We start from the raw sequence: 24,102 nt of genomic DNA, 5'->3' as shown, positions 1-24,102 counted from the left end.
ATCTAAGGAAATTAGGCACCCAACTCCTAATGAATAATTCCAGCCGTAGATGCCTGTTTATGTCAATCTGCTAATTAAAGCACCCATAAACACATCTTACTGAATTAAAAGAACCTGAAAATACCATTCAACTAGAACACCAGAGGCTCAGTAAGTAAAAGGAGACCCTAAGTATGTTCTGAGGATGTAGGCTGAGATGCCTCCAGCAGAGCTGGTGCAGGCTGTGTCCTGGCAGGACGTGTCAGCTCTGGCCGAGCTGGGCTGTGCAGGGACACACTGGCACTGCCTCAGTGCCCTGACCCAGGCTCCTGAGACAATCCCACAGAAAGTTTTATTTCGTTTATATTTTTTTTTCTCTGTTAGTAAAACAACTGGATATTTTTCCCTCTGGGTGTGGTGAATTTGTGACTAAGCCTCCAGGCACACACACCTAATTTTGCAGAAGAATAAGAAATGGAAATATCCCTCCTTTGGTGTGATACCTTCTGAGAGTTCAGCTGAGGCTCTTGCTAGGTCATTGTCCTTCCTTCTCCTCCTCAGGCCTTTATTTCCTTTTAAATTCATTAAAAACACCTCTGTTATCTTAGGTAGGACTAATTCATATTGCTATGCCTGTAGCCTACAGGCATATTACAGTATTACCTTTTCCTTCCTATGAGCTAGCGGGACACATTGCCATTTTCTGTCTTATTTCTTGCTTTAACTCTTTCTATTCAGTGACAGCTTCCATACTTGTTCTCTCAGGGAAAGTTTTAAGCTCTTCAATAAGGTAAATGCTTTGGATTTCATCCCATGAGGAAAGTTCTGAGCTCCTTTGAAGAAGATAATGAAAAGAAGCATTTGTGACGATGGCAAATGGTACCTTCAACCTGTGTCTATGGCCTGCACATATGCTAATATCAGAGACCTTTGTGGTATGCATCCCAGGAACAGATATATTGTTATTAGGAATAATTCATTATCTTAGCCTTCATTATAGGTACAAGACCTGAATTCTGATATCAGTTGACTTGAAAACTATTGGTGTTTCACTCAGGTTTCTTAAGGCAATGAGTGCCCTTTGTGTCTGCCTGGTACAGGGATTTTCAAAGAATTATACTGTCTTTTAAATGGTGATATATCTCTGTATTTCAAGAACAGCATTTACTTAACTTCATTGGCTTCATAGCAAAGCTAAGTAAGTTGAACATGATCTCTCTTGTCATCTTGTAAGGTCCTGTGTACAGGTAAGATACCACTTAACTGGAGCATTGTTTAGCATACAGTGCATGTAATCTGCACATGTCCAGAGAAGAACTACTTCTCTCCACTTCTTGAGCACTTCTACATTTCTTTTTTCAAACACCTTATTGATTTTTCTTTCTTAAATGGAAAAACAGTTGAAGATTAGGATGAGGTACAGTCAGAATGAAATATAGGTAGATTAGATTTTTAGAAAGGAAGAAAATAAATATTAGCCCTTGATGAACAAAGAATATTCAGGAAGAAAAAAAGAGAGCAGGAGAAACTGAACAATTCCTTTTTATTTAAGTTTATGTATATGTGCAAGTGGATATAGAACCACAAAGAAAGTATGACTATTTTGTTATATTTTGGTTTGATTTTTTACTATTGAATTATTTGAGATTTCATTCTGAAAATCAGTTGGAGACAGCTAAATGAGTATTGAAAACCACTCAGAATTGCTTGGCAGTTTTGGAGTTTGGTTCTTTTTTATCCATAAGAATGAAAGAAAAGACATAACTCTTGAAAATCCTGCTGCATTCTGTCTTCCTCATACATTTTAGAATGGCAAAGAAATGGGAAGAAATATCTGGGAATTGATTGCTTTTGTTACTGGATGCCTACCTAGGATCCAGTCATGTTGGTCAATAAGATAGATTCCCAGGCAGGCAAAGTTTTTGCCTTGTGCATATGGCAACAGCCACTTTGGAGGATTTGTTTTCAGGAGATTTTAATTGAAGTCAATAGTCTTCTGTAAGAAGCATCACTAGGAGGAATAAATAAAATACATCTTAGTAGTAAAAGATTGCTCTAACATCAATTTGTGTTTAATTCTTATAGTTTTACATGAGCTCTTCTGTTTGGATAGGACTAAAAAGTTCTTTTTCAGATGAGCATCACCAGTAGAGGTACCATTCAGTATCTGACACATGTATAGTTCAAGATCGTTTTTCATTCCATTAAGATCTCATCAGAGGTAATGCTTTCCTGTTTTTCTGAACTTATTTCTATGCATGGCACCTTCAGTTTTGAATACATTTTATTAATTCCTTTTCACATCCTTTCTAGAGGAATATGCATATCTCGAGAAACATAACCAGTTGTTTAGTATTGACTTTTCTCATTTCCCAATACTGGATGCAGTCACATTTCAAGCAGTTCTTTCTCTTATACAGATTTATCCTTATTTTGTACCACAGGTATCATGAACAGTACTTGTTTAATGTTGACAATAACAAATGCTTAGACTTCAGTTAAGTTTTCATCTTGAATGGTGTTGCTATTTTTAGCCCACCTAGGTTTTTTGGACTGAAGAGGCAAAGGAGGCAGCGTAGAAAGTTGGAAGAATGAACCCTATTGTGTTCCTTTACTCAGTTCCTTTTCTCCTGCACACTTTCTTGAACTCAATTCCTTCTCTTTGTTCTCCCCCACACCCCTTCTCTTCCCTTGTAAATCCACTTGAATGGAGGAATATTTTCTTTGTGGAACAGGAAACCATTTCCAGATTTAAAGGAGGATAGTCTGGAAAACCCAGGAGAACAATAGATACTTCAGAAAAGAAAACAGAACCCTCTGTTGTTATTACTACGATTTTGTGCCAAGACTAGAATTAAATATCTTGATTTAATAGGGGTTGAGCTCTCAGCTGAAGGCCTGCTCATCTGGTCTCTTCTGTCATCTAGATGCCATCACCACACTCCTCAGTGTGGGCATCTTTGTTGTCATGGCTTGTGAAGATAAAACTTTAGAAAAGGATAACTGATCCATTGATAATGTTCATGAAGCGGAAAAATGGTAGTAGAAGACCATATTTGGTACCACAACTAATACAGCCTTGTATTAAAACTAATGCTTCCCATTTACTGATAAAAGTATGTTTTGTGACATTCTTTTAAAGACAGTTATTAATGAGCCAGAAAATCAGCTCTTCCTCCTCTTGCATGTACATTTGGGTGCTAATCTGGCTGTAGTTATTTTGAGACCTGTATGAGGCTGTTTATTAACCTCACTCCATATCAAGTGGGCTGCCCTGTCACCGGAGGCATCACCTTGGTTGAGATGCTCTTTTACATACATGGGTCTCAACTGAGGCTGAAGGTAACATACTCAGAGGAAGCCTGAAATCTGCCATCTTCTTTGAGGGGTGGTCATGCCAAGCAGAGTGTTTTATAAGTTTGTGAAATGCTGTGGAGGAGTTTGCACTGTTTATCCACATGTCTGTGGATAAACAAAGACATGCTGTCTCCAGATCTGTTAGTAAGTAGCTTTCAGAAGCACCGAATCAATTAAAAAAATGATTCATTTGTCTGTGTTTAATATAACTTTAAAGGTTTGAAATAGTCAGGCTGAAATATTGTCCTCTTTAGCTAGTTACTTAGGGAACCCTCATAACAGAGATAAGTGTTGGACAAGGCACAAAACTTAGCTTTGAAGTTTTAAAAAAGAGGAAGGTTTCAAGTTTTAAATGTGACCACATGAATCAGTCACTGCCCAATCCCATTTTTCTCTTCCAAGGTTTTTTGTGTTTTGTTTTGTTTTTAAAGTTAGGAGCCCTCAGCATGTGTATGCCAGTGTGTTTGAGAGGTCATGTGTACGTATGTGTGCTGTGCTTGTCTGCCAGAATAGATTCCCCAGAAAGAGTGCTGCAGAAATCCAGCTGCTTTTCCATTAACAGCCTTGATTTCCGAATGGACTCCAGGAGGATACTTTCTTGAGCTGCCTAGGGATAACTAGCCAATCCAAACTATTTCCTTTTATGTGGTTGGCTGTGTCAGCTTTTGGCCAATGGAGTATAGCCTTCTGCCTATTATCATGTTAATCACCCGTTGTTATTTTAGCCTAGAAAGCCCTGCCTATGTGCAAACACACACTGCATAGAGAATTCATGGAATACACATAACATCCATAGACTGGTGCATTTGTTATTATGGTATTACAGCATGTTCATTAACCTCCAGCAGGCTAACTTGTTGCCATTGATGACACGGGAAGTAGTTAAGAAGCTCTTGGCAGCACCTAATTTGTTCTTTCCTCAGCAGGTTCTCGAGGAAATTGGATCCCATGCGCAGAGGGGGTGACAGCAACTCCTCTGTCTAACTCAAAACTTCTGACTTATTACTGCTGTCCTAAAAATGGGATTCTATATGTGGGTGTGGGGTGGAGGCTGTATGAAAAAGTCATGTGCATCTAAAAGTACACCAAAAATACCCACAAAATGTTTTCCTTCAAAGAAGTTCAGAGGGTGTTGCTTACTGAGTTGGGTTTCTCAGTGCTGTTGGCTTGGGGTTCTCATCCATGGCTCAGCTGACTGAGCCTGTGGCCAGTGTGCTGAGATGTCACGTGTGTTCTGCTGCCATCAGCTCGAGCCATAAGGTTATGAACTGCCCATAAGGTTATGAACTGCAGGCTCCTGCTCCTGCCTAGTGGCAAGTGTTGCAGTAGGAATTATTCTCCAGAAAGAAGGAGGCACAAAAGGACCAATTTTTCTGAATTACACATCATAAGATGTCTATTTAGATAGCATATTCCCATGCAGTAAATGAGCTGTACATTAGACCAAAGCACTGTACTCCTGCTTTGGGAAATAAGAGTTTTTGCAAGTGTACAAAAGCTTAGCCTTCATGGGTTTTGTGGGTTTGGTTTTTTTTTTTTTTTCTGACTTGGATGTCTAACTTGTCAACTTGCATTTTAATTTCTGCAAATGGTTTCATGGATTTTTTCCTGTCATGTTGCAGAAGTACACGTAGCACTGTCAATCTGAGTGCAAACCCCATTTTCCCTGTTTGAATAAATGGTTCATGTAATTGCTTCTTCACACTGTCTCCTGACTTCTGCAGTTAGGCCTCCCTGGTATGACTTCGAGATGGAGAAAATATAAACAGATTGTGCTAGGAAACACTTCTTTTGTGGTAATGCAGTTTTTCCAGGATTTCTGATGGGAGACCAATAAAAAATGCATTTTTTTTGTTCACTTCCCCATGTAACTGTAGGTGCTTTACCTACTGTGTTTTGAGTTTAATGAAAGGTGGAATTTTTTGAGAAAGTTGATCTTATTCTGAAAACAGTTATTTTTCTGTCTTTTATTTCGCTCTGTGGGAATTTTACTGCAATGGGTTAAATGACAGAAGCAATCTCATTATGGCTCAAGTACTCAGTCAGATTTTCAAGTACTGTAATTTGAAATTTTTTAAGTTGAAATTAAATTTTTTTCCTAAAGCAGGTTGTTAATTAGAGATTGTGTTTATAGTCCCAGAAAAGCCTGACCTGGGGATATATAAGCAAAACAGACCTCAGTGGAGGAAATTTGAAGCATGTAACATGCTGTATTCATGATCACACTTGCCTTATGCTACAGTGCAGTTTTCTCTAATCTCTTTTTGGTTATTAAACAGAAAAAGACCTATCAATGCATCAAGTGCCAGATGACCTTTGAGAATGAGAGAGAGATACAAATCCATGTCGCTAACCATATGATTGGTAAGACATTCTTTACACTAGGCCACTCATTGGCTGCTTATTTTTTGCTACTCTTTGAAATTCACTATTGGAATAACTTGTTAATATTCATGCTGTAATTTATTTTTTTATTTTTCAAGGAAAATGATTTTGATGTAATGATTCTTCACTTCAAAGCTTTTTAAATATGTGGTTGTAAAAGTGTTACTGCTGAGTTTTTTTTCCTTATCCTTTTGAGTCCTCATGTAGCATTTTCATTTATATTAAAATCAAACTTTTGACAGTATCTTCCATTTGATAGCATAAATTTCTCTCTATCTGTGTAAAAAGTACTTGCCAGTTGTCAACCACTTAGGAGCAATTATGTTTCAATTTTGTATGTCATGACATTGAATAGATGTAACTGCTAGCATTTTCCCAGCTAAGTGTGGTGAATTCCTGCGGAACATTGTCAAAACAAAACATTTAGAGAGTTATTTCAGTGGGGTTTTTTTCTTTTTCCAACAATTCTGGACTTCAGGAAGTTCAACTTTTCAGACATACAAGTGTTTTAAAATTCAGTGCTTTCTGCCTTCTACTACAGTCCTGTTGCAGGAGTTGGTAAAAGCGTTATTGTGATCTGATGGGTTGTATTTCTGCTGCAGCTGTATGATTGCTTTTCTGATGAACAGAAAGAAAGGTTTTTACCTGTCTGTACAGATGTTATAAATATATGTGCTGGCTCAAGAGGTCAGTTTATTTTGATGCACAGACCACAAGGAGTTATTTACACATGCCTCTGTAGGCATATGTTGGGTGAGACTCTTCAAGGACCCTACAGTGCTCTCTGTGTGTCTCATACCTTCATGTGCAGCATTTATCTCCCATAAGCCTAATGGCTTTCCTTCAGCAATTTTACATTTAGGAAATTATTCTCCCATCAATTCAAGTTGTAACTCCTATTAGCTTTGAAATGGATTATGCATAAATAACAGAAAGAGAGAGAAATGTGGACTGACAGTCTTCAAACCCTAACCCCCAAATGAAAAGTATGCATGTCAGTCACAATAATTTTCATCCAAGACCCAGGCAGGAGTTTTAAGTTAATGTCAAGCAGGTTAAGATGAAGATATCTAAAAATGTTTGCTTTTGTAGCAGGTGCTAATGTAATCTCTTGTTTGCAAGCTTGAAGAGTGAGTTCCTTATTAATTGGACCGCAGTGATTTCATGTAGCTCCCCCCTAGATTTTTTTTTAAGAAAGAAGTCCTTAGGCAAGCTTAGCACTTGTTTCAACTTAATTTGTGATCCAGTACCTAACAAATGATTTTTAAATACAAAGGTCTTGAAACGCTGAGTTAAGATTCTGCTTGATTCAAGAGGGGAATCATTTTTTCTTTTGGAAAGATATTATTTTTTCATTTTCCACTAGCTGATGTGTGTAGTTTATATATGTAGGTCCTCAAATGAGTGCTGTCTGGAATCATACAGAATGATCTACATGACCTTACAAGGTTCACTATTAGTACTGTTGGAAAACAACAGGAGTAGAAGGCTGAGAAAAATGTGGTGCTGCTGTTCATGAAAACTGTTTCAAGGAGCATTGTTTCCTTGAAGCTGTACATAAGTTATTATACATATTTGGAAGAACTCTATAAAAATACAAAGGTGCATATGGGCCCGGTTCTCTACACCTAGGACATTGTAAATACCAGGACACGGTAAGAAAATGTGTGATTATTCCTTGTGGTGTCATGTCTTCATGTTACTTTGCTGAGGTACAGTCTGAGAATGTTCATTAAGTTCAGGACGTCACTTCTTTTAATAGTGCAGTTTAGGAAAGAGAGCAGTATAGAAACCTGAAATAACCAAGATTCCTCCCACTCTGGGCATCTTAGTTTACAAGGCAGTTGGGCCCCCTTTCCTTCAGGACATACAAGTGCTTCTGAAAAGGTGTTGCCAGTGAGTTTGCTCACTTGTATTTGTTGGTAATTGTTCTTTACTGGGGAATACTGAAGGGGAAAAAGAGGCTAGATGACACCGTTTCTCCAGTAATAAATGCTGTGCAGATTTGTGGTGTTAATTTGAGTACTTCTGAGTTGGTAATAGTAAGGAGAGTGTTGGACTGCCTCTTGGGGTTGCTCCTGTGCCCTTTGATCACAGCCTGAGAACCTTGTTCCCTCGTTCAGGCCTCAGGAGAGACATGCCTCCTTTTACTGCTCAAGCTGGTTTCTCACTTATAAAATAAGGGGTGCAAGAGTTTCCCTTCTCTGTGTTAGATCAAGTCTAGCCAGATGGGCAATGAGAAACAGAAGCCAATAGAGCTGTTTCTGCAGCCCAGGCCTGTTTCACAGGGATTTTTAATGTCATTGTCAATATAAGATCTACAGAGGAGGATTTGTTAGTGCTGGGTGGACACTGAGATCTCAGGGTGAACATACAGGGGTTTGGGGGACAGGTGGAGCTTGCTCTCAGACTGTGTGTCCTCAGGAGCTTAGGGCTGGCCTTATCTCAATGAACTTGTATCTGTCTGAAGTTAAGGTGTCTGGTTTAATATAGTCATTGAGATGCTGTCTGGGGAAAATGAATGATTGATACCAATCTAAGATAAGAGTTTGACTAGGATAAGCATTTCCAGGGAGAGATTTTTATCTCTCTTTTGAATTTGAGGTGAGCCAAGACAATGAAGTTAGCCTTGACATGTAATTTTTAGGTAAAAAAAATCCCTTGGCTTTGATAATCCAAGTCCTCTCAGCAGCACTTTCTTCTCATACTTTGAGAAACACAAAATCAATAGTTGAGATATCCTAAGCACTTGCTTACAGTTTTATTCTGCTCAAGCGACTGTCAACAAAGGAATCCCTGCTCTGTAGCAGCTATACCTGTTAAGTATGAGTGTCCATAATATGATTAAAGAATTCAATTATTTCTGACATCATAATCTTAAAAAACTGCTTCCAGTTAAGTTGGCTGTGCCTCCCTCTTCAACCTCTCAGCTCCTCAGCCTGGAGTCAGAGGCCCTGTTCATAATTCATGGGGATAGGGGGGTTTATTTTTTTCAAAGCATATGCAGGGAGTTTCCAGTGCTACTCCCACACACTGCTTTGAAAAATTACCCTTCTGCGCTCTAGCCCTTCATATCCTGTGCACAAACACAGAGGCACATTGGGTCCTGCACGGGGTCCCCAGGGAAGGAGCAGGCTGGATACATCCCCAGAGAAGGGAAACGGGAGATGTTTGTTTCACTGGGGCCAGTAGAAGGGCTCTGTGCAGCAGAACAGACCTCCTCAGCTGGGGTTAGCCAGGAAGGAATCTGTTTAGGAAGCTTTTCAGCTGGTGGAAGGGGGGCTGTTCTGGTTGGAATTTTTAGAGAGCAGTGGTCTTTGAAACATTGCACCGATTGGGGCTCCTTTGAAACATTTCCATGCCCACAGAAAGGGGATCCCCCTTTGAAACATTTACAGGCATTGGGGAGTCCACCTGGGACTATATCAAAAACTTTCAGTAGTTCTTGCAGCCTCTGTACTTGCTTACCTCCTGTTGCGCTGACCTGGCAATGTTTAAAGCTTCTCCCCCTCATCTCCCCACCCACCACTGCCTCTGATGTGCCGTCTCTATTAGATGCAGGGGAGGATGGGCGTTCCGGCGTGGGCTCTACGGGGGGCACTGAGCAGCCATGGCAGCAGCCAGAAGTGTGGAAATCTGTCAGTGCAGCCTCTCCCCAGTGGCTGGGGGAGCCATGGAACTCCAGCGTCCATCACGGGGTCACCGCTGAGTCCCCATGGCAAATGAGCAGTGGCTGCTCCCATCGTGCACTGCCAAGGGAAACCCGCTCAGAGCCCTGCACAGGGACATAAGGATTACGCCCAGGGTTTTCCTGTTGGGTTTTTACAGCTGTGCTATTCCCACAGCCAGGCTGAGTGCCCTAATTAATATTTTTCAGGGTGCACAAAATTCCACAGACTTGTTCTCCAAGTGGGTCAGTTCACCCGGGATCAAGGGGAAGCACATTTGGATCCCTGCTGGAGCTGTTTGGATAAGAGAAGTGGCCATAGCAGTACTTCTCTTTATCTCTTATTAGATAGGGGATGTTTTCCATTCAAAGAAGATGAGCAACTGTCCCAACCCTTCCTTCTCCCATTCTTTCCTGGTAAACACACACAGGAAACTCAACTGGGGCTCAGTTAGTGCTGGAACAGGGAAAATGATGATTCCTGGTTTGTGCTCTAACACTGGGATTGCTCTAACATTCTTTCTGGCTCCGAAGGAGTGCAGACGTTAATAGGGTCATGGGGAGGCTGTCTGAGTCCTCGGAGCTCAGCAGAGCTCTGCCCTGGTGCTGCTCCTGTCCTTACCTGTGCCATTGCCAGTGCTCCCAGTCCAGATTCTCGTATGAGCATTGGTGAGCAGCGAGGGAGGGAGGGGCCAGGCTGGATGTGCTGCAGTGTGTGCGATGTGAAGCATGAGGCCCTGTCTGTGCTTTGGGAGCCACTGGGGACGAAAGGGAGTGCTGAAGGGAAAGCTTCCAGAAGTCGCAGTGAGATTGTTCCATGGCCTGGTTCTCAAACTGCAGCCTGGACAAATACCTCCCTGCTTGATGTGATGGGGGCAAGCAAGTTAAGCACTGTGTTTGGAGGAACAGGGAGAGTTTTGGGAGTACTGCCCTAAGCCATGGCATATCATACATTGCATGTAGCGCAGGACTCCCAAGGATCTTAATTACCTTTCCTGCCCTTGGAGATCATGTTTCAAGTTCTGGAAACACTCTGCCAGACTTAAACACAAAGGGGAGGGGAAACCACCATCCACAGTTACATTTCTTTCAAATGCATACCAGTGTTCTAAACAAAAAAATGACCACCTATAGGTTTGTTATTTTGTTAACATTTTAAAATAACGTAATATTTAAAAATAATGAATTCAGTTGGGTGCTCATAAGAGGCCAAACTGAATTAATAACTATAGAAATTATTTTCTAAAAAGCAGCAATTTAGAAGGTTGATTTTATGTTTGGAAGAATTAGCAGTTGATACCAAGCTCAATCACTAAGATGAAACCAGCACAGGGGTGAAGGGGTTGAGATAGTATTCAAAATCAAGCATAAATTCATATATTCCCAGTTATGTTTTCCTCTTCTGTTTAAAAATTGAAGCAAACAATTTTTTCTTTTGATTTATGTTTCATAGTTTTCAAAAATTCCAGTCTTAACAAAATTGCTAATTTATATATTATACGAATAAAAATTCAGACTCATTTTGGATGGTCTTGAATCTCCCCCTGTCACAGTAGATTCTGAGTGCGTGACTGTGTGACAAGGATGTAGGTAAGCATCATTTTTGCGGAAATTACTTTTATACATGTAAAGAGACTAACCCTGGGTACCTCTGATGAGGATGGGAAGCACTGCTGATACTCAGGCCTGATCTGGTGAAGCACTTTGTTCCTCTTTCTCATTGAGTTGAGGACAGTTAACACTTTTTAGAATCTCTCTTATAATAAAACATGTTTTATTTTATGTGAAATAAATATTGTCAATATGGGAAGAAGGGCATCTTTAATTCTTGTAAAATTCCTATTCTTTTCCTGCACATTTTGTTTCACACAATACTTGAATTCCAACTGATTTAAAGTTTAAGGGTGCTATTCGTGTTCTAGAAATGACTGGATGTGGCACTTAGTGGTGCAGTCTAGTTGACAAGGTGATCAGTCAAAGGTTGGACTCAATGATCTTGGAGGTCTTTTCTGATCTGAATGGTTCTGTGATTCTGTTTGGTAACATACTGTTGTGACTTTGTGTCCCGAGACAAAACTGTTCAGTTCTTGAGGGGAACTCTTCAGGTCTAAGCACTGCTGTTAGTTAAAGCGTGTACATCATAGCAGTGATGATGACATTGTAAAGCACTTTCTTGGTAATAGCTTTCAGGCATTAAGGCAAATAAAAATGTGCCAGATTGTTTTTGAAGCATTACTTGCAAATTATCAACAGGAACATATTTCTGAACTCAACAGCTGAATGTGTGAATTAATTATGGACACATTAGGAACTCAGAAATGTTTTTTTAACTTCGATGTTTGTAAAGCATATTCCAAATAATTGCTCTTTTAGTGCAGAAATGAAGGTACAACCTTCATGTATTTACTCAGAGCTTGCTTCAGTATCCAGTTCTACATGGCCTTGCTTTAATAAAGAATATGTACTAGACTTTCATTTTACAGTGTCTGCCTATTGTCAAAGGCTAATTTTGTTTTTTAAAAAGCAAAGTGTACTTACCTTAAGAGATGAAGAACATACATGATGTCTCCACATGCCCATGAGAGCCTTAATCCCAGGGAGTGAAAGTGCTGTGGGATGGCTGGAGCCCTGTTGGTGCTGCTGCAGGAGACTTTGCCCAGGTGGAGGTCGCTGCTGGCTCGGGCTCTTGGGCAGAGGGATCTGCTCGTGTCAATAAGGTCCTCCTGGTGTTTTGTCCAACTCTAAGCCCTGGTTTGGTATTTTTGTGTTCATTACTTTTAGCATTAACCACTTTTGCAAGTAATTAAATGTTGTAGTTAGTATAATGTATTTAAGGCTAGAAGTGTTTCGTTTTACAAGTCACACTTTTTACCAGTGTAATTGTCCTGAAAGCCAAGTTGCCATTGCTAACAGACAGAAGCAACTCCCTTTAGTATAAAACAACATTGGCCCTTAGTATAATCTATTACTTAATTGGTTTCTTACTCTGAAACTGGTTTCAAAACATTATATTTTTACTGTTCCTTCCTTTCTAAGGCTGGAAAATTACTTATCCAAAATCTTAATAATTTTATCCAGTTGTACCGTGCATATGTGGCCTCCTGCAATTGTTATCTATGCATATTTGTTCACACGAATTACTCCATTTCATGAGAATTTATTTATTTTTGCTTGTTTATCTATCAGGAAAGAAATAACATTTCCCTCAATGTATTCATTCACATATTCCTTTTGCATTTTTCATTTCATTTACAACCTGGTAATAGTAGTTCAGTTTTCACTGACATTTTTATAGCTGCTATGACAACATTCCTGTTTTGCATGATACATACATAATCGGCTGTGATCACAGTTTTACATTGCTTTCATTCTTTCTTAACCGTGTTAAGATTCCTTACAGCCGCCAAACTCAATTTTCATATGCAGCGATGATTACACCTGTTTAAACATTTTCCTGGTAGTTTCATATTTATTCATAAAGGGAGCAGTTGATAAAACACCTTTTCTGCAATCAGTCTGAGTTCTAAGTGTGATACTTCTTCAAAGTTATCTTTAGCAAGCACCTCAATCTAACCCCACTCTTTCAACATCTGTGTAGCAAAAAAATGCTATTTTTCAGTAAACTTAGCCCTGTGTAGAAGTAATTTTTCTGAATATGTAACTTGGTCTTCATTTTATTAATGAACCTTGAAAACTGTTGTATGTTTGTGTATAAAAGTCTGCAGAGATGCTTTCTGCCTTATTCTCAGATATTTGATATGTGTGGGACCTGATATTTCTAAGTTTACAAACAAATTTCTTAGCCAATCTTTGCTAATCTTGAATATAGAAAAGAAAGCAGGTCCTCACCATATGGGGCTTGGCTTTTCCCTGCAGATGGCAAAATGACTCTGCTTTCTGGTGGAGAGGTCAGCACCCCTCTGTGTCCTACTTTTAAGGAAAAAAACGCCAGAATATATCTTGGGAGTGGAGGGGGGAAAACACCCACTACCATTTCTAGGTGTAGTCTTCAGACTTCATATAAGTAACATTTTCAGGACATTGTCCTTCTCCTCATGTGGGACTAATGTCTGTATCAGTTATGTCCATAAAATCTAGGTGTTGATGGTTTCTTTACGGGATATTAACAGATAACAGTTTTATCTGGATAAAGTAGCTGTTATGCCCATTTCTTCTTTATTTGCCAAATGAATGTTTGGAAACATCAGGTACCAGTACTACCTTTCTTGACTGACAGAAAGCTTTGTGCATTTTTTTGAAAGACAGATGATACGTGAGAAGTGAATAAGGAACAAAGGAATGAATGTTTAGTGAAGCTGGAAAAACCTGTGCTGGGTTAGCTAGCAATTAGCTTAGGCAGAGTTATGAAATACTCTTTTTACCTCTTTGGGGAAACCTAGACAAGGTTCCAGACTGTTTCCAACCATAGGAAAATGAGAAAAGAATGTATATAATATCAGTAATCTGTAGCTAAATTCCTTTTCTACTGATAAAACTCTGGATTTCATTCTTTCTGAATATCTGGTTCAATACTCAGCACTTTTCAGCACTGGACCTAAAATGTTTATTTCTCTTCTTTTGATTATGGAACAACCCTCTGATTTTGAATCAGTAAGGGTACTGGTGTGCATATGCTGTACCCTGGCTCTAGTTATCAGAGAAAAGGGGTTTATTCGTATGTTAAAGGTTCAGATTTGTACCTCCTGTTACTTGGTTGACTTCAAAGTGAGACAGTTGGCCCACTGCCTTTAATTATAGTTCAAACTCAACAGCATCCTTAACCTTGGGGAAGATTTAATCTGGTCTCCTAGAACAAGAGGTTACCAACTGACATGACCCTTAAAAATTACTTCTGTTTTGTCATAGCTGACAAGTAAGTCAAATCAAATACAAGCCTCCCTGGATGCTCTGTCTGTTTAGGGTACTGGCACCTTTTTTTTTTTCTTTTGTGGGGGAAAACTTTTCTATCCTGAGGTTCCTTACGGTGATCCCCATGAAGGAAGCCCTTGTAAACTATTTAAGGCTTTTACTTTTTTTTTCTGTGTTTCCAGGCTCCTGGCACACATAAAGCCTTTGCACAATTGGTCTCTGTAGTTTGTGCCAGATGTGCTGCTTCTTTGTATAGCAAGGTTTTGTCACAGACTTCTTTTTGTTCAATTTATTAGTAATTTTGACAGCTTTGGGCCTTTTCAAAAATCAGAAGGGTTTTAATTGAATATTTTGACTTGGCAGATTCACTGTGTGGCATTTTAAAAATTACATTTCTTTAGTTAAAAAATAAAAAAATTACATTCTTGTGACAGCCAATAACTACCATGTGATTACATAGTAAACTTGAGGAAGAAGACTTCAGGCTGTCCCTGTCAGACTTCCCTGCAGTGATGTCAAAAGAACTAGCAGATCGTGATTTTATAAATGAAAAAATTTTGTCCTGCCACAACTGAAAAACTCAAAGAAATCATGGGTATGAATAACATGGTCTTCAGAAGACGGAGCTCCACAGCAAACCAAAACACCTCACTGTAATTCCATAGTCGTCTTTTTCACCTATTTCACAGAATCATTTGGAAAAGACCTCCAAGATCGTCGAGTCCAGCCCTTGACTGAACACTATCTTGTCAACTAGACCGGAGCACTGAGTGCAACATCCAGTTGTTTCTTGAACACTTCCAGATATGGTGATTCCACCACCTCCCTGGGCAGCCCCTTCCAATGCCTGACAACCCTTTCAGTGAAAAAATTCTTCCTGATGTCCAGCCTAAACTTCCCCTGGCACAGCTTGAGGCCAGTTCCTCTTTTCTTTTGTTGCCTGGGAAAAGAAGCTGACCCTCACCTGGCTACAACCTCCTTCAGGGAGTTGTAGAAAGTGATAAGGTCTCCTCTGAGCCTCCTTTTCTCCAGGCTGAACACCCTCAGCTCCCTCAGCTGCTCCTTGTAGGATTTACTCTCTAGATCCTTTAGCAGCTCCATTCCCTTCTCTGGACTTGCTCCAGCACCTCGATGCCTTTTTTGTCTTGAGTGGCCCAGAACTGGATGCACAACTTGAGTTGTGGCCTCACCAGTGCCCAGTACGGGGGACAATCTCTGCTTTGTGTTTTGTGTTTTATCCTGCTGGCACAAATCCAGGGACAGATGGGGTGAATGAAGTGCTGACCCTGTGGGGAGGAGCTGAGCCTTTTTGCTTCCTGTAGAATTAGACCAAAGCCAATTTGGTCCAGTGTTTCCTTCTTTTGCACCTCCTGAATTGATAGAGAAGACTACAAAAAATGGTACCATGTAGGAAGTGCATAGCACACTGCTGACATGTTTACATCCCACTTTAGTCATTCATAGCCTGCTTGGGATTTAATCCTACCTTCAGCTGTACATCATTCATCATCTGGTGGCCAGTCAAGGGCCTTAAAAATGACCAAGTCTTTTGAACATTGTACGTGTAACTGTGAAGTGTTTAGATCTTACGATGACTTTATCCTGTTCTATATTCACTGGGAAGCTTTTTAGCATGATTCAGGCTAGGCAGATCCATAGGTTTTAGGTTTTGCTCCAAATAGAGTTGGGGTGTTTTAAAGGATCAACATCAACTAGAACCACTGGCGTGTCCTCTGCTGTTATGTTTTGCACGCATCAGATATCACGTATTATCGGGGTATGGAGAAATATTTCTTAAACCCCCCATGACTGTGAGTTATATCCTGGAATAAATATTGGCAACAAAAGTTAAATGATGAAACCTCATGCAATGAACAGTAACTGATTCAAGCTGGGCCGGATATAGATAGCTAAAGTCGAAGGGAAAGAAGTATTCCAGTGACATTTTCTCCTTGTTTACTTTCTAGTTAAGAAATTCTCTTTTTATCCTCCTTTTTCTAATTAAAAAAAAAAAAAAAAGAAGAAAAAAAAAAGGATAGATCAGCTTTCGATTCAGTGTTTAAAAAAAAGAAAAGTGGATTTGGGGTGAAAAAAAGAAAAGCAAAGCAACTTTTCCTTCACCTGTAAAATCTTTTAAAACTGGTAGTAGCTATGTCTTCACTTAAAGAACATCAATGGAAAGAATTTCCTTTGAAGACTAATTTCAAGGTACCCAAAAATGAAATCAACAATGTTTTTATTAAACCTGAATGATGAACTTTCAAGGAATGAGGAATTTAAATCATGAGATTTATTTACTTAGTTTGCTTTAAATTCTATTTGAAAATCTAGATGGACAATTTTACTACAGAAATCCAACACTACAAAAATACTTGAGGTACTGGAAAAGTTAAATATGTTATTAAAGCATTATTCAAAGGAAAGATAGGTTCTTTTAATGTTTTCCTTGAAACTTTTATGGATTTTTTTTCCTTGTAAGCATGTAAGCAGTGTTAATATCCACTGTCAAGGCATCCAATGTCCAGGTACCATCATACCCTTTGATTGTGGGAGATTTCTGTCCATAAGTCATCAGCTTTGGGTGTCCAGGAGTCCATGTAGAGTTGATGTGGGGAAAACTTTGTATTTTTTGAACAGCCTGTTTTGATAGGGAAATGTGCAGTTGCTTGTAAATGCTCCACTTCCAAGCAGTGAAAGATGGTGAAGGTTAGCAGTTCTGGAGCTCAGCACAGACAGTGCCTGGAAACTTTAACTACTGAGTGGTTTTGTTTTGTACACTACTAGTCCATGCAATCTAAACATCAGTCTAATTTTAAAGAAGAGACATTTGTCATGCAGGCTATGAGGCCTGATTTCAGCTAACACAAAGGTGTGGCTCTGTTACCTCTAGAACTATGACTTGATACTCCTTTATTATTATCAACTGATTGAGGTTTGATTTTTCCTTCCAGTGGAAATCATATTAGACCAGAAACATACAATATGTAATTATATATATCTTGTATCTTTGTTCTTGTTTGAATATGACTTACTAGGAAAAGAACTCTAGAGACCCAAAATATGTATTTTAGTCAAAGAGTCTAGTCAAAGGCCTAGTCAAAGAGCTTTCCCATTTTTGTAAGGCTTAAACTGGGGAAGTGGCTGCCATTTGCAAGCTAGCAATACAGTAAAAGCACATCATTGTACAAAACATTTTATTTGGACAGCTGTATAAAAATGGCAACACACTGTGAAATCCATTAACAGCAAAACATGTTAAATTCAGCAAAATGCATCTCATGTGGAACACTGAATAAGAAATTATAGTCTGAGTTTTACTAGCTGGTTATCAGAGTCTGTCTTGAATGAAGAAAATTGAATTTTTTTTCCTGTGTCTGCCTATAATAGTGAATGCTGTACAGCAGGTTTTGAAACTGGCGTGCACCTGTAAATTCTTGCTTCACAGACTCTTCTACAAGGTTTTCACAAATCTAAACATCCATAAGGAGCCTAAGGGGGTGGTTTTCACTCAGGCAAGTAGCTCTTACTGGCCTGTTGGGTCCCACTCACACTCATTTGCATTACTGGGTTCAGAAACATTTGTAGGGGTAAGTTTTAGGGAACATAGGAGTAAGAGCTCAAACTGAGAAGAAATGGATCATCCCCTGCCTTGTCCCTCTGCTGTGCCAGCAAGGACTGCAGTCTTGCCAGCCAAGAGCAGGGACTTTGACTCATGTGGGATTTCCATGGGTGGATTTTGCTGTGCTGCATGTTTTAAGACTTTTCACGGTTAATCAATAGCATTTAAAAATTCAAAACCCCTCTTCAAAGTGTTTTGCATTTCCATTGTTTGCACTGTTTAACTATGAGATGTTGCTCATCAAGATAGGATGCCATTAAGTATTCTGGTAGAGAAAGAAAAAATGAGTTTACTCTTGCCTGGTAGAAAATGAAACAGCCATGTTAACTTTAGCTCTAATCATGAGATTAAAAGTCTAATGGGGAATAATATCATTTTCACTCTTCAAAGCCAGCATCAGTGACCTTTGGAGAGTTTTAACAGCCTAATGATTTCTAGAAGAAGCAAAACCCAGTCTTTTCCTTGACAAGGAAATGAAAAGTGGATGGAAAAAGGCAAGTGCAAGTAATGGTACGCTGGAGCAGGCTAAATGACTTTTAGTCATATTCAGTACAACTTGTGAGAGATTGTTTCCAGGCTTTATTGTCCAAGCCACTGGCTGCTCTGAAGGGAGAGAAATAAATGCAAGGCAGAGCCATGGGGCTGGGGGACAGTGTGGGGGCAGCCCTGCTCCTCCACCCAGCTGGCCGATGGCAGTGGCCGCTCTGACCAGCGGGGCTGAGTGTGCACACTGCTTGTCCTGAGCAGGTTTGCTGTCGTGTGGGGCTTGTTTCCTGTGTAAGAGCACTGGAATTTCTTGTTTCAGTTCCTGTTTGCCGTGTTTGTGAGCTCAGGCTGTTGCTCTTTTGCCAAGCTGGCAGCACACAGGGGGGGACTTCCTGCGCAGGGGATGTAAAAGCGATTCTCTGATTCTTCCTCTGCAGCCATTGGGAGATAAAAGCCAGGACATGAGGGACTGCAAAGAGGGAGCCAAATTATATTTATAATATTAAAGTGAGTGCATTTGTGGTTTTGCCATTCTCTAGGGTTTTTCATAAGTAGAAAAACATGAATTAGCATTTTCCATTTCCATATATTGACTGGAAAAATAGCCTGCTCTCAATTAAGACCTATAGCTTTTGGGATGTATGCAACAATTTTATAAAATATTTACAGCAAAATTTGCATTTTACATAGTATTACAGTTTTTCTTGTGTTTAGTAGAAAGAACTTAGGCCTAAGAAAGGAAATGCATCCAGCGTACCAAAAGGGAACTATATCTAAAATTAGATTGTTAGTATTCACAACAAGGAATGTCCAGTGCTGACTGTTACCTCCAGTAATTATCGAAGGTCACTTTTCCCCCCAGCTATTTGTTACAGCTGCTGTAAGGACCGTGCTCCCTGTGCAGAGCTATCGCTATCCCTTTAAAACTGCCTTTGGAAGCGATTGGAGCTTTGCGCTAGACAGATAAGTAGAACATTTTTTACCAAATGTAAATGCGCACTGTAAAGAACACAGCTATTTCCTGGATAATTTGCAGTTGTATATTTTATGTTAATTTCACCGAAAATATTGCACCCCTGCCAGGTTTAGTAGAGGCTCACTGTGATATGAATAATTTCTAGCGAATCTTTTTTTTTTTTTCTTCATTTAAGATTTGGCACCTTTTTAAGATTTTAATAATAGCAACAAGGAGGAAGATTTAGAACAAGTGAAACATTAGAGCCAAAGAAATTCACATTGAGAGCTAATGTAAAATAGCAAGAATAATTACATGGAAAACAGTTTCCACAGATGTTTTTCCTTGTAATGTAATAACTATTTACTAAACTGTTTATTTTAGGCCCTTGGTTTACAATAAAATATTTATACATGCTCTGCTGTAATAAAAAAATATTGACAAAATACTATAGAGATTTTTAAAAGACAATTAGTATTTCCCTGTCTGGAAAGTGAACATGAGAAACAGTGCCAGCCCTTGCCATGCTCGTGGAGAGGAGGTCTGGGGTTAGCAACAACATCCCTTTTGGGTTTGTCTGTGTTCAACTCAGCTAAGAGGGAGGCACTGGACTTGTGGCAATCCAGAGGGTAACTTACTGAAGAACGTGAGAACTAACACTCTAAAGACTGTGGAAACATGCTTTTCCACTTCATTGCATAAGAAAAACTTTATTCCATACCTGAGTTATACAATAAAGTAATGTCTTGTCTGAGCAAAATATGCCTGTTTTAGGAGCAGGTTTAAAGTTCAAGATGCCAGAATCCTGAATCTTGTTCTTAAAAACCGATGTGGGACAGTGACATCTCTGAAGTAATGCCTGTGGCATGTTTATTGTTTGATCCTGACCGAGCCACATCTGTCATACAGTAATTCATAAAGTTACTCCCATGCCTGTAGAGCATGTACACTGTGTTACACAAGGGTAACTGCACCTACACAGATATAGTGGTGTCTGAGGGTGCTGAAATCATAAAATCAGCAATATTGAAAGGTCTACAGATTCTGCTTTTCATACATAATCTTAAATTGTCTATTCTTCTGTTCATGAATATATAGAAGAAACTTAATTTTCAGGTGTCTATGGCCTTACCTTTTAAAATTTTGAACACAGAGTAGCATTCTATAAGGAACTTCAGTTCCTACCAGCTTCATAATGAAGGATTTATTTTTTTTCTTCAGAACTTATTGTACATACTTTACTTAACCACAGAGTGCTGGCACACAGTAACTTTAAAAAGCAGCCTCCAGGACAGAAGAGAAAATACCTTTAATTTTATGGATGCAGACCCTGCTATCTGTGTGCATTTGAGCACCATCAACATGTTAGAGGAACCTGAAGTCTGAGTAAAGACTGCATGAACAGCCAGTGTTTGGGAAGGAGGATGGTTTCAATATCTAGATATGAATCCATATTTAGCAGTTCTGGCTCTACTTTCAAGTAGACAATTCCCTTGAGTTTCCAAGCTAGCAAGTTGTGAGCTTTATCATTGCAGAGGAAACAGGGTAGCTGCCTTGTGGAATGATTTGAAAAATGAATTTAAAATGTACCTATGAACCACCTTTCTTGATGAAACTAATAACACTCACCTGTTTAAAAATTATTGGTGTGATTAACTATGGAGATTTTTGTCATGCTGAGCTATAACGCGCACGAAGAAAGAGCAGAGCAGAAAACAGCAAGCATGAGAACTAAAACTGAACAAAAGAGGGAGCTAAGAAATCTGAAATGCTCAGTTTTAAAGCAGGAATAATCATGGTTACCAGATGCCTTTTGTTGTAAACAGACTGTTTTCCATGGTTGACTCTTACATAGAGGCCAATGCACGCGAGAGGTTTGTGACCCTTGTACTGTGCCATGCGAAACCACCACGTCCTGTTCCCATGGCTTGCCCTTGGAGAGCCTACCCACAACAGCTTTTGGAGAATTAAACATTGGCTTTCCCTATGCAAGCCTGGATAATTCAGTATCAAACTTACAATAAGAAAAATAGACTGTGTAATATGTGCAGTGTTTTCTGTAAATTACACCGAAGTTGGCTTCTTGGCTTTTAGCCTTTGCTACCTTCCTGCCTGTGCAACGTGGACACACTGTAGAGTGCTGCCAGGTTGTGCAATTAGTTCAGTGCAGCTCCTTTTGAGTCATTGGTAGGGTCCAAAGCTAGCATTAAGGAAAACAAAGGAATTTGTGCTTGGAAGTCAGCATTGCTCTGTACACAAGAATTTCTTTATTTTTCAAGGACTTTTATTGTGTAAGCTAATGATTTTGTTTTTAAGTTATATTCTCAGGGGCATGGACATCCAGGATAATCGAGGATGTACTTTTAATACCGATCCCGCAATGTTAGGTCTCTGGTGGAAAAATTGGACTGACTGCAGGGCTTGAGCCTTGGATTAACCCCTGCTTGGGAGAAGTGTTGATTTTTTGGTGCTGAATATATTTGTAAATTGATACATGTTTCCTACGTGTAAATTAGTTAAAATGAAAGTAAATCAGTCAGTTCCCTTCCCACTTGCATTTCAAAATGCCTCTTAGTGTTGATCACAGCAAAAGCCATTATCTCTCTTAGTAATTTGAAAACTAAGTACATCTGCCGGGGTTCTGCCCTTCATTGTCTGAGCCTCACCTGCTTGGCCCTCCCTACTTCCTCCCCCAGCTCCAGCAGCAGGCTGGGGCTCCTCTCCCTGGGAAAGCTCAGCTCAGCTCACAGATCTCTCTGCAACCCAAATCAGATGGCTCTTCAACTGAAGTGGGAGCACTGCATGGTATGTAAAGCAGAAATGAGGGATGCAATATCTGCGGGTCTGAAAGACAAGGAGGGCATCTTTTGCAATTTTGAATTGCCTTTTTTTGGCAATGGAGAGGAGTTTAGAAATTACCCACTTAAACTGGACAATGTTATTGGTACTTCTGCATGGAAAAGTAGTATTTTAAGAGAGGTGGATTAAGGAGCAGAGCAAGAAAGCACGTGTAAAGGAAAACTGTGGAAGGAGTTCTTTTGAAAATTCACATGGTATGAATTATAACACAAACCTTTTCAGACAGTCTCCAAAAGCACTCACCTAGTATCCCTACCATACCCCTGCATGTAATGAAACAATTGGCAGAGAGTATTATTTTAATAAAGCATTGGCTGTTAGTGACTCTCGTAGTGGATCAGGAAACGAGTTCAGAGGAACAGATATTGCTGAAGAATCTGTCTCCAATTTTCCCTTGGCACTGCACTTCTAGGGTCTTTAAAGGTTTATGTATTTAACAATGCAAATCTTCATTTTAGATTTTCATTTGCTTCTTGGGATTTTTATTAATTTTGCAGTGTTCATTTAAGTTGATCCAACCCTTTATATCATTTCCAGCTTGAAATATTAGTTCAGAGATAAGCTTTGTTATTAAGTGCTTAATCTTGAACACTTGTCTTATTTGGTAAGAATTATCTCTGAGAAGTAGGCAAAGAGAAGTTGACTACTGTGGTTTTAAAGCAGCTGTAACTGGAGTAGCCCAAGTACTAGCTTAAAAAGGTTGGCATCCCTTCAGTTTGCCATCACAGCAGCTGGACTTCATTAAGTGCTGGTGTTAATTACTGGGAGAGTGTTGGTTCAGTATGCAAGCAGCAACACTTGGGGTGACACAATAAGAAAAGGGTCACCTTGAAAGAGAAGCTTTTTTTAAAAAAAAAAAAAAAAAGGCAAAGCAGGGCTGCCATTAATTTTGTAACTGCATTTAGTTCAAACTTTCCCAGCAAACAGGGAAATAAGCACTACTGTGCAGTGCTGGGGAATGGCTGAATTGTGCGCCACTGACCAGGCCAGGAGGGAAGGTAGGTGCAGTGCTGGGCCAGCTTGCCCCGTAATAAAGGAAGATGTTAATGTCGTATTTTCTATGTGTGTGGTGTGAAGGAGAGGGAAAATCCTTTCTGTGTTCTCCAGAGTTTTCAAGCCATATGCAGTATAGTTTGAAGAAGAATTATTAATAATTTCTTATACTGTAAATAGTATTCTATAGAGAAAACCTGTTAAGGGTTTGTAGCTAAGGAAAGTTTAGGAGATGAATGTCATGGAGAATAACATAAAACATGTGGTAGCATAAAACAAGCATTTCTTGGAAATGTGTCCTAAAGCTGATGACATTCAGACAAAGTGGGCCAAGTCCAGCCCTGGTGTAAGCAGCTAGTGTTGCACCCAGCCCAGTGTCCCACCACCAAGGGAAAATTTGCCAAGGGAAAGGGAATTTTTATCTGTGTCTTTCACCTGGCAATTGTCTGGATGCAGGAACCAGGTGCCCGGGCTGGAAAGGGTGTATGTGAGGATGTTGGAGAAGAATTAGGTTATTACATTTCCTCCTTAATTCTTCATCAGGGCTGCTGCCTGTATTTTCTACAGAAAAATCAATGCATTCTGATTCTGTAATTTCCCATGGTGCCTCGCCGGGCGCGCGGCGTGCCGTGGGAGGTGACATATCCGGTCATGGCAGCTTGAACTCTTTTTTCCAGTGAAAGAATTCATTGGAATTTCACAACCTTTGCATGCTTTTGTGAAAACACTCATTTGTGTTTGCGCCAACCTGCTAATGGCGGATGCCGGGGCTTGCGAATCCCACCTACATTCGGTGCTCGTTATGGCATGGAATGTGCCGTTAATAATGCATCTGTGAAACTCAGCTGCGAGGGAGCCAAGTAATTATCCCACCGTAGCGTTCCCTGCTTCAGTGTCATCACAACTGGGGCTTCATTAAAAGTCCTAACAGTA

General features: G+C 39.7%; 1 protein-coding gene across 5 annotated transcripts in view; it reads left to right on the top strand.

Annotated features, from left to right (window-relative positions):
• The window catches only part of ZNF423 (zinc finger protein 423), a 229,122-nt gene that overhangs the window by 135,780 nt on the left and 69,240 nt on the right, over positions 1-24,102 (top strand). For 4 of the 5 annotated variants that reach the window (XM_064671143.1, XM_064671141.1, XM_064671142.1 and 1 more), the window contains one exon: positions 5,616-5,700. The exons of the other annotated variant lie outside the window; for it this stretch is intronic. In XM_064671143.1, the coding sequence (XP_064527213.1) occupies positions 5,616-5,700 (85 nt within the window). The remainder of the gene's footprint in view (positions 1-5,615; positions 5,701-24,102) is intronic. 5 annotated transcript variants of the gene reach the window in all.

This window comes from Pseudopipra pipra, chromosome 14 (genome assembly GCF_036250125.1).
Source record: "Pseudopipra pipra isolate bDixPip1 chromosome 14, bDixPip1.hap1, whole genome shotgun sequence".
In the NCBI taxonomy this organism is placed as follows: domain Eukaryota; kingdom Metazoa; phylum Chordata; class Aves; order Passeriformes; family Pipridae; genus Pseudopipra; species Pseudopipra pipra.
This window is presented reverse-complemented; position numbering and strand designations above follow the sequence as displayed.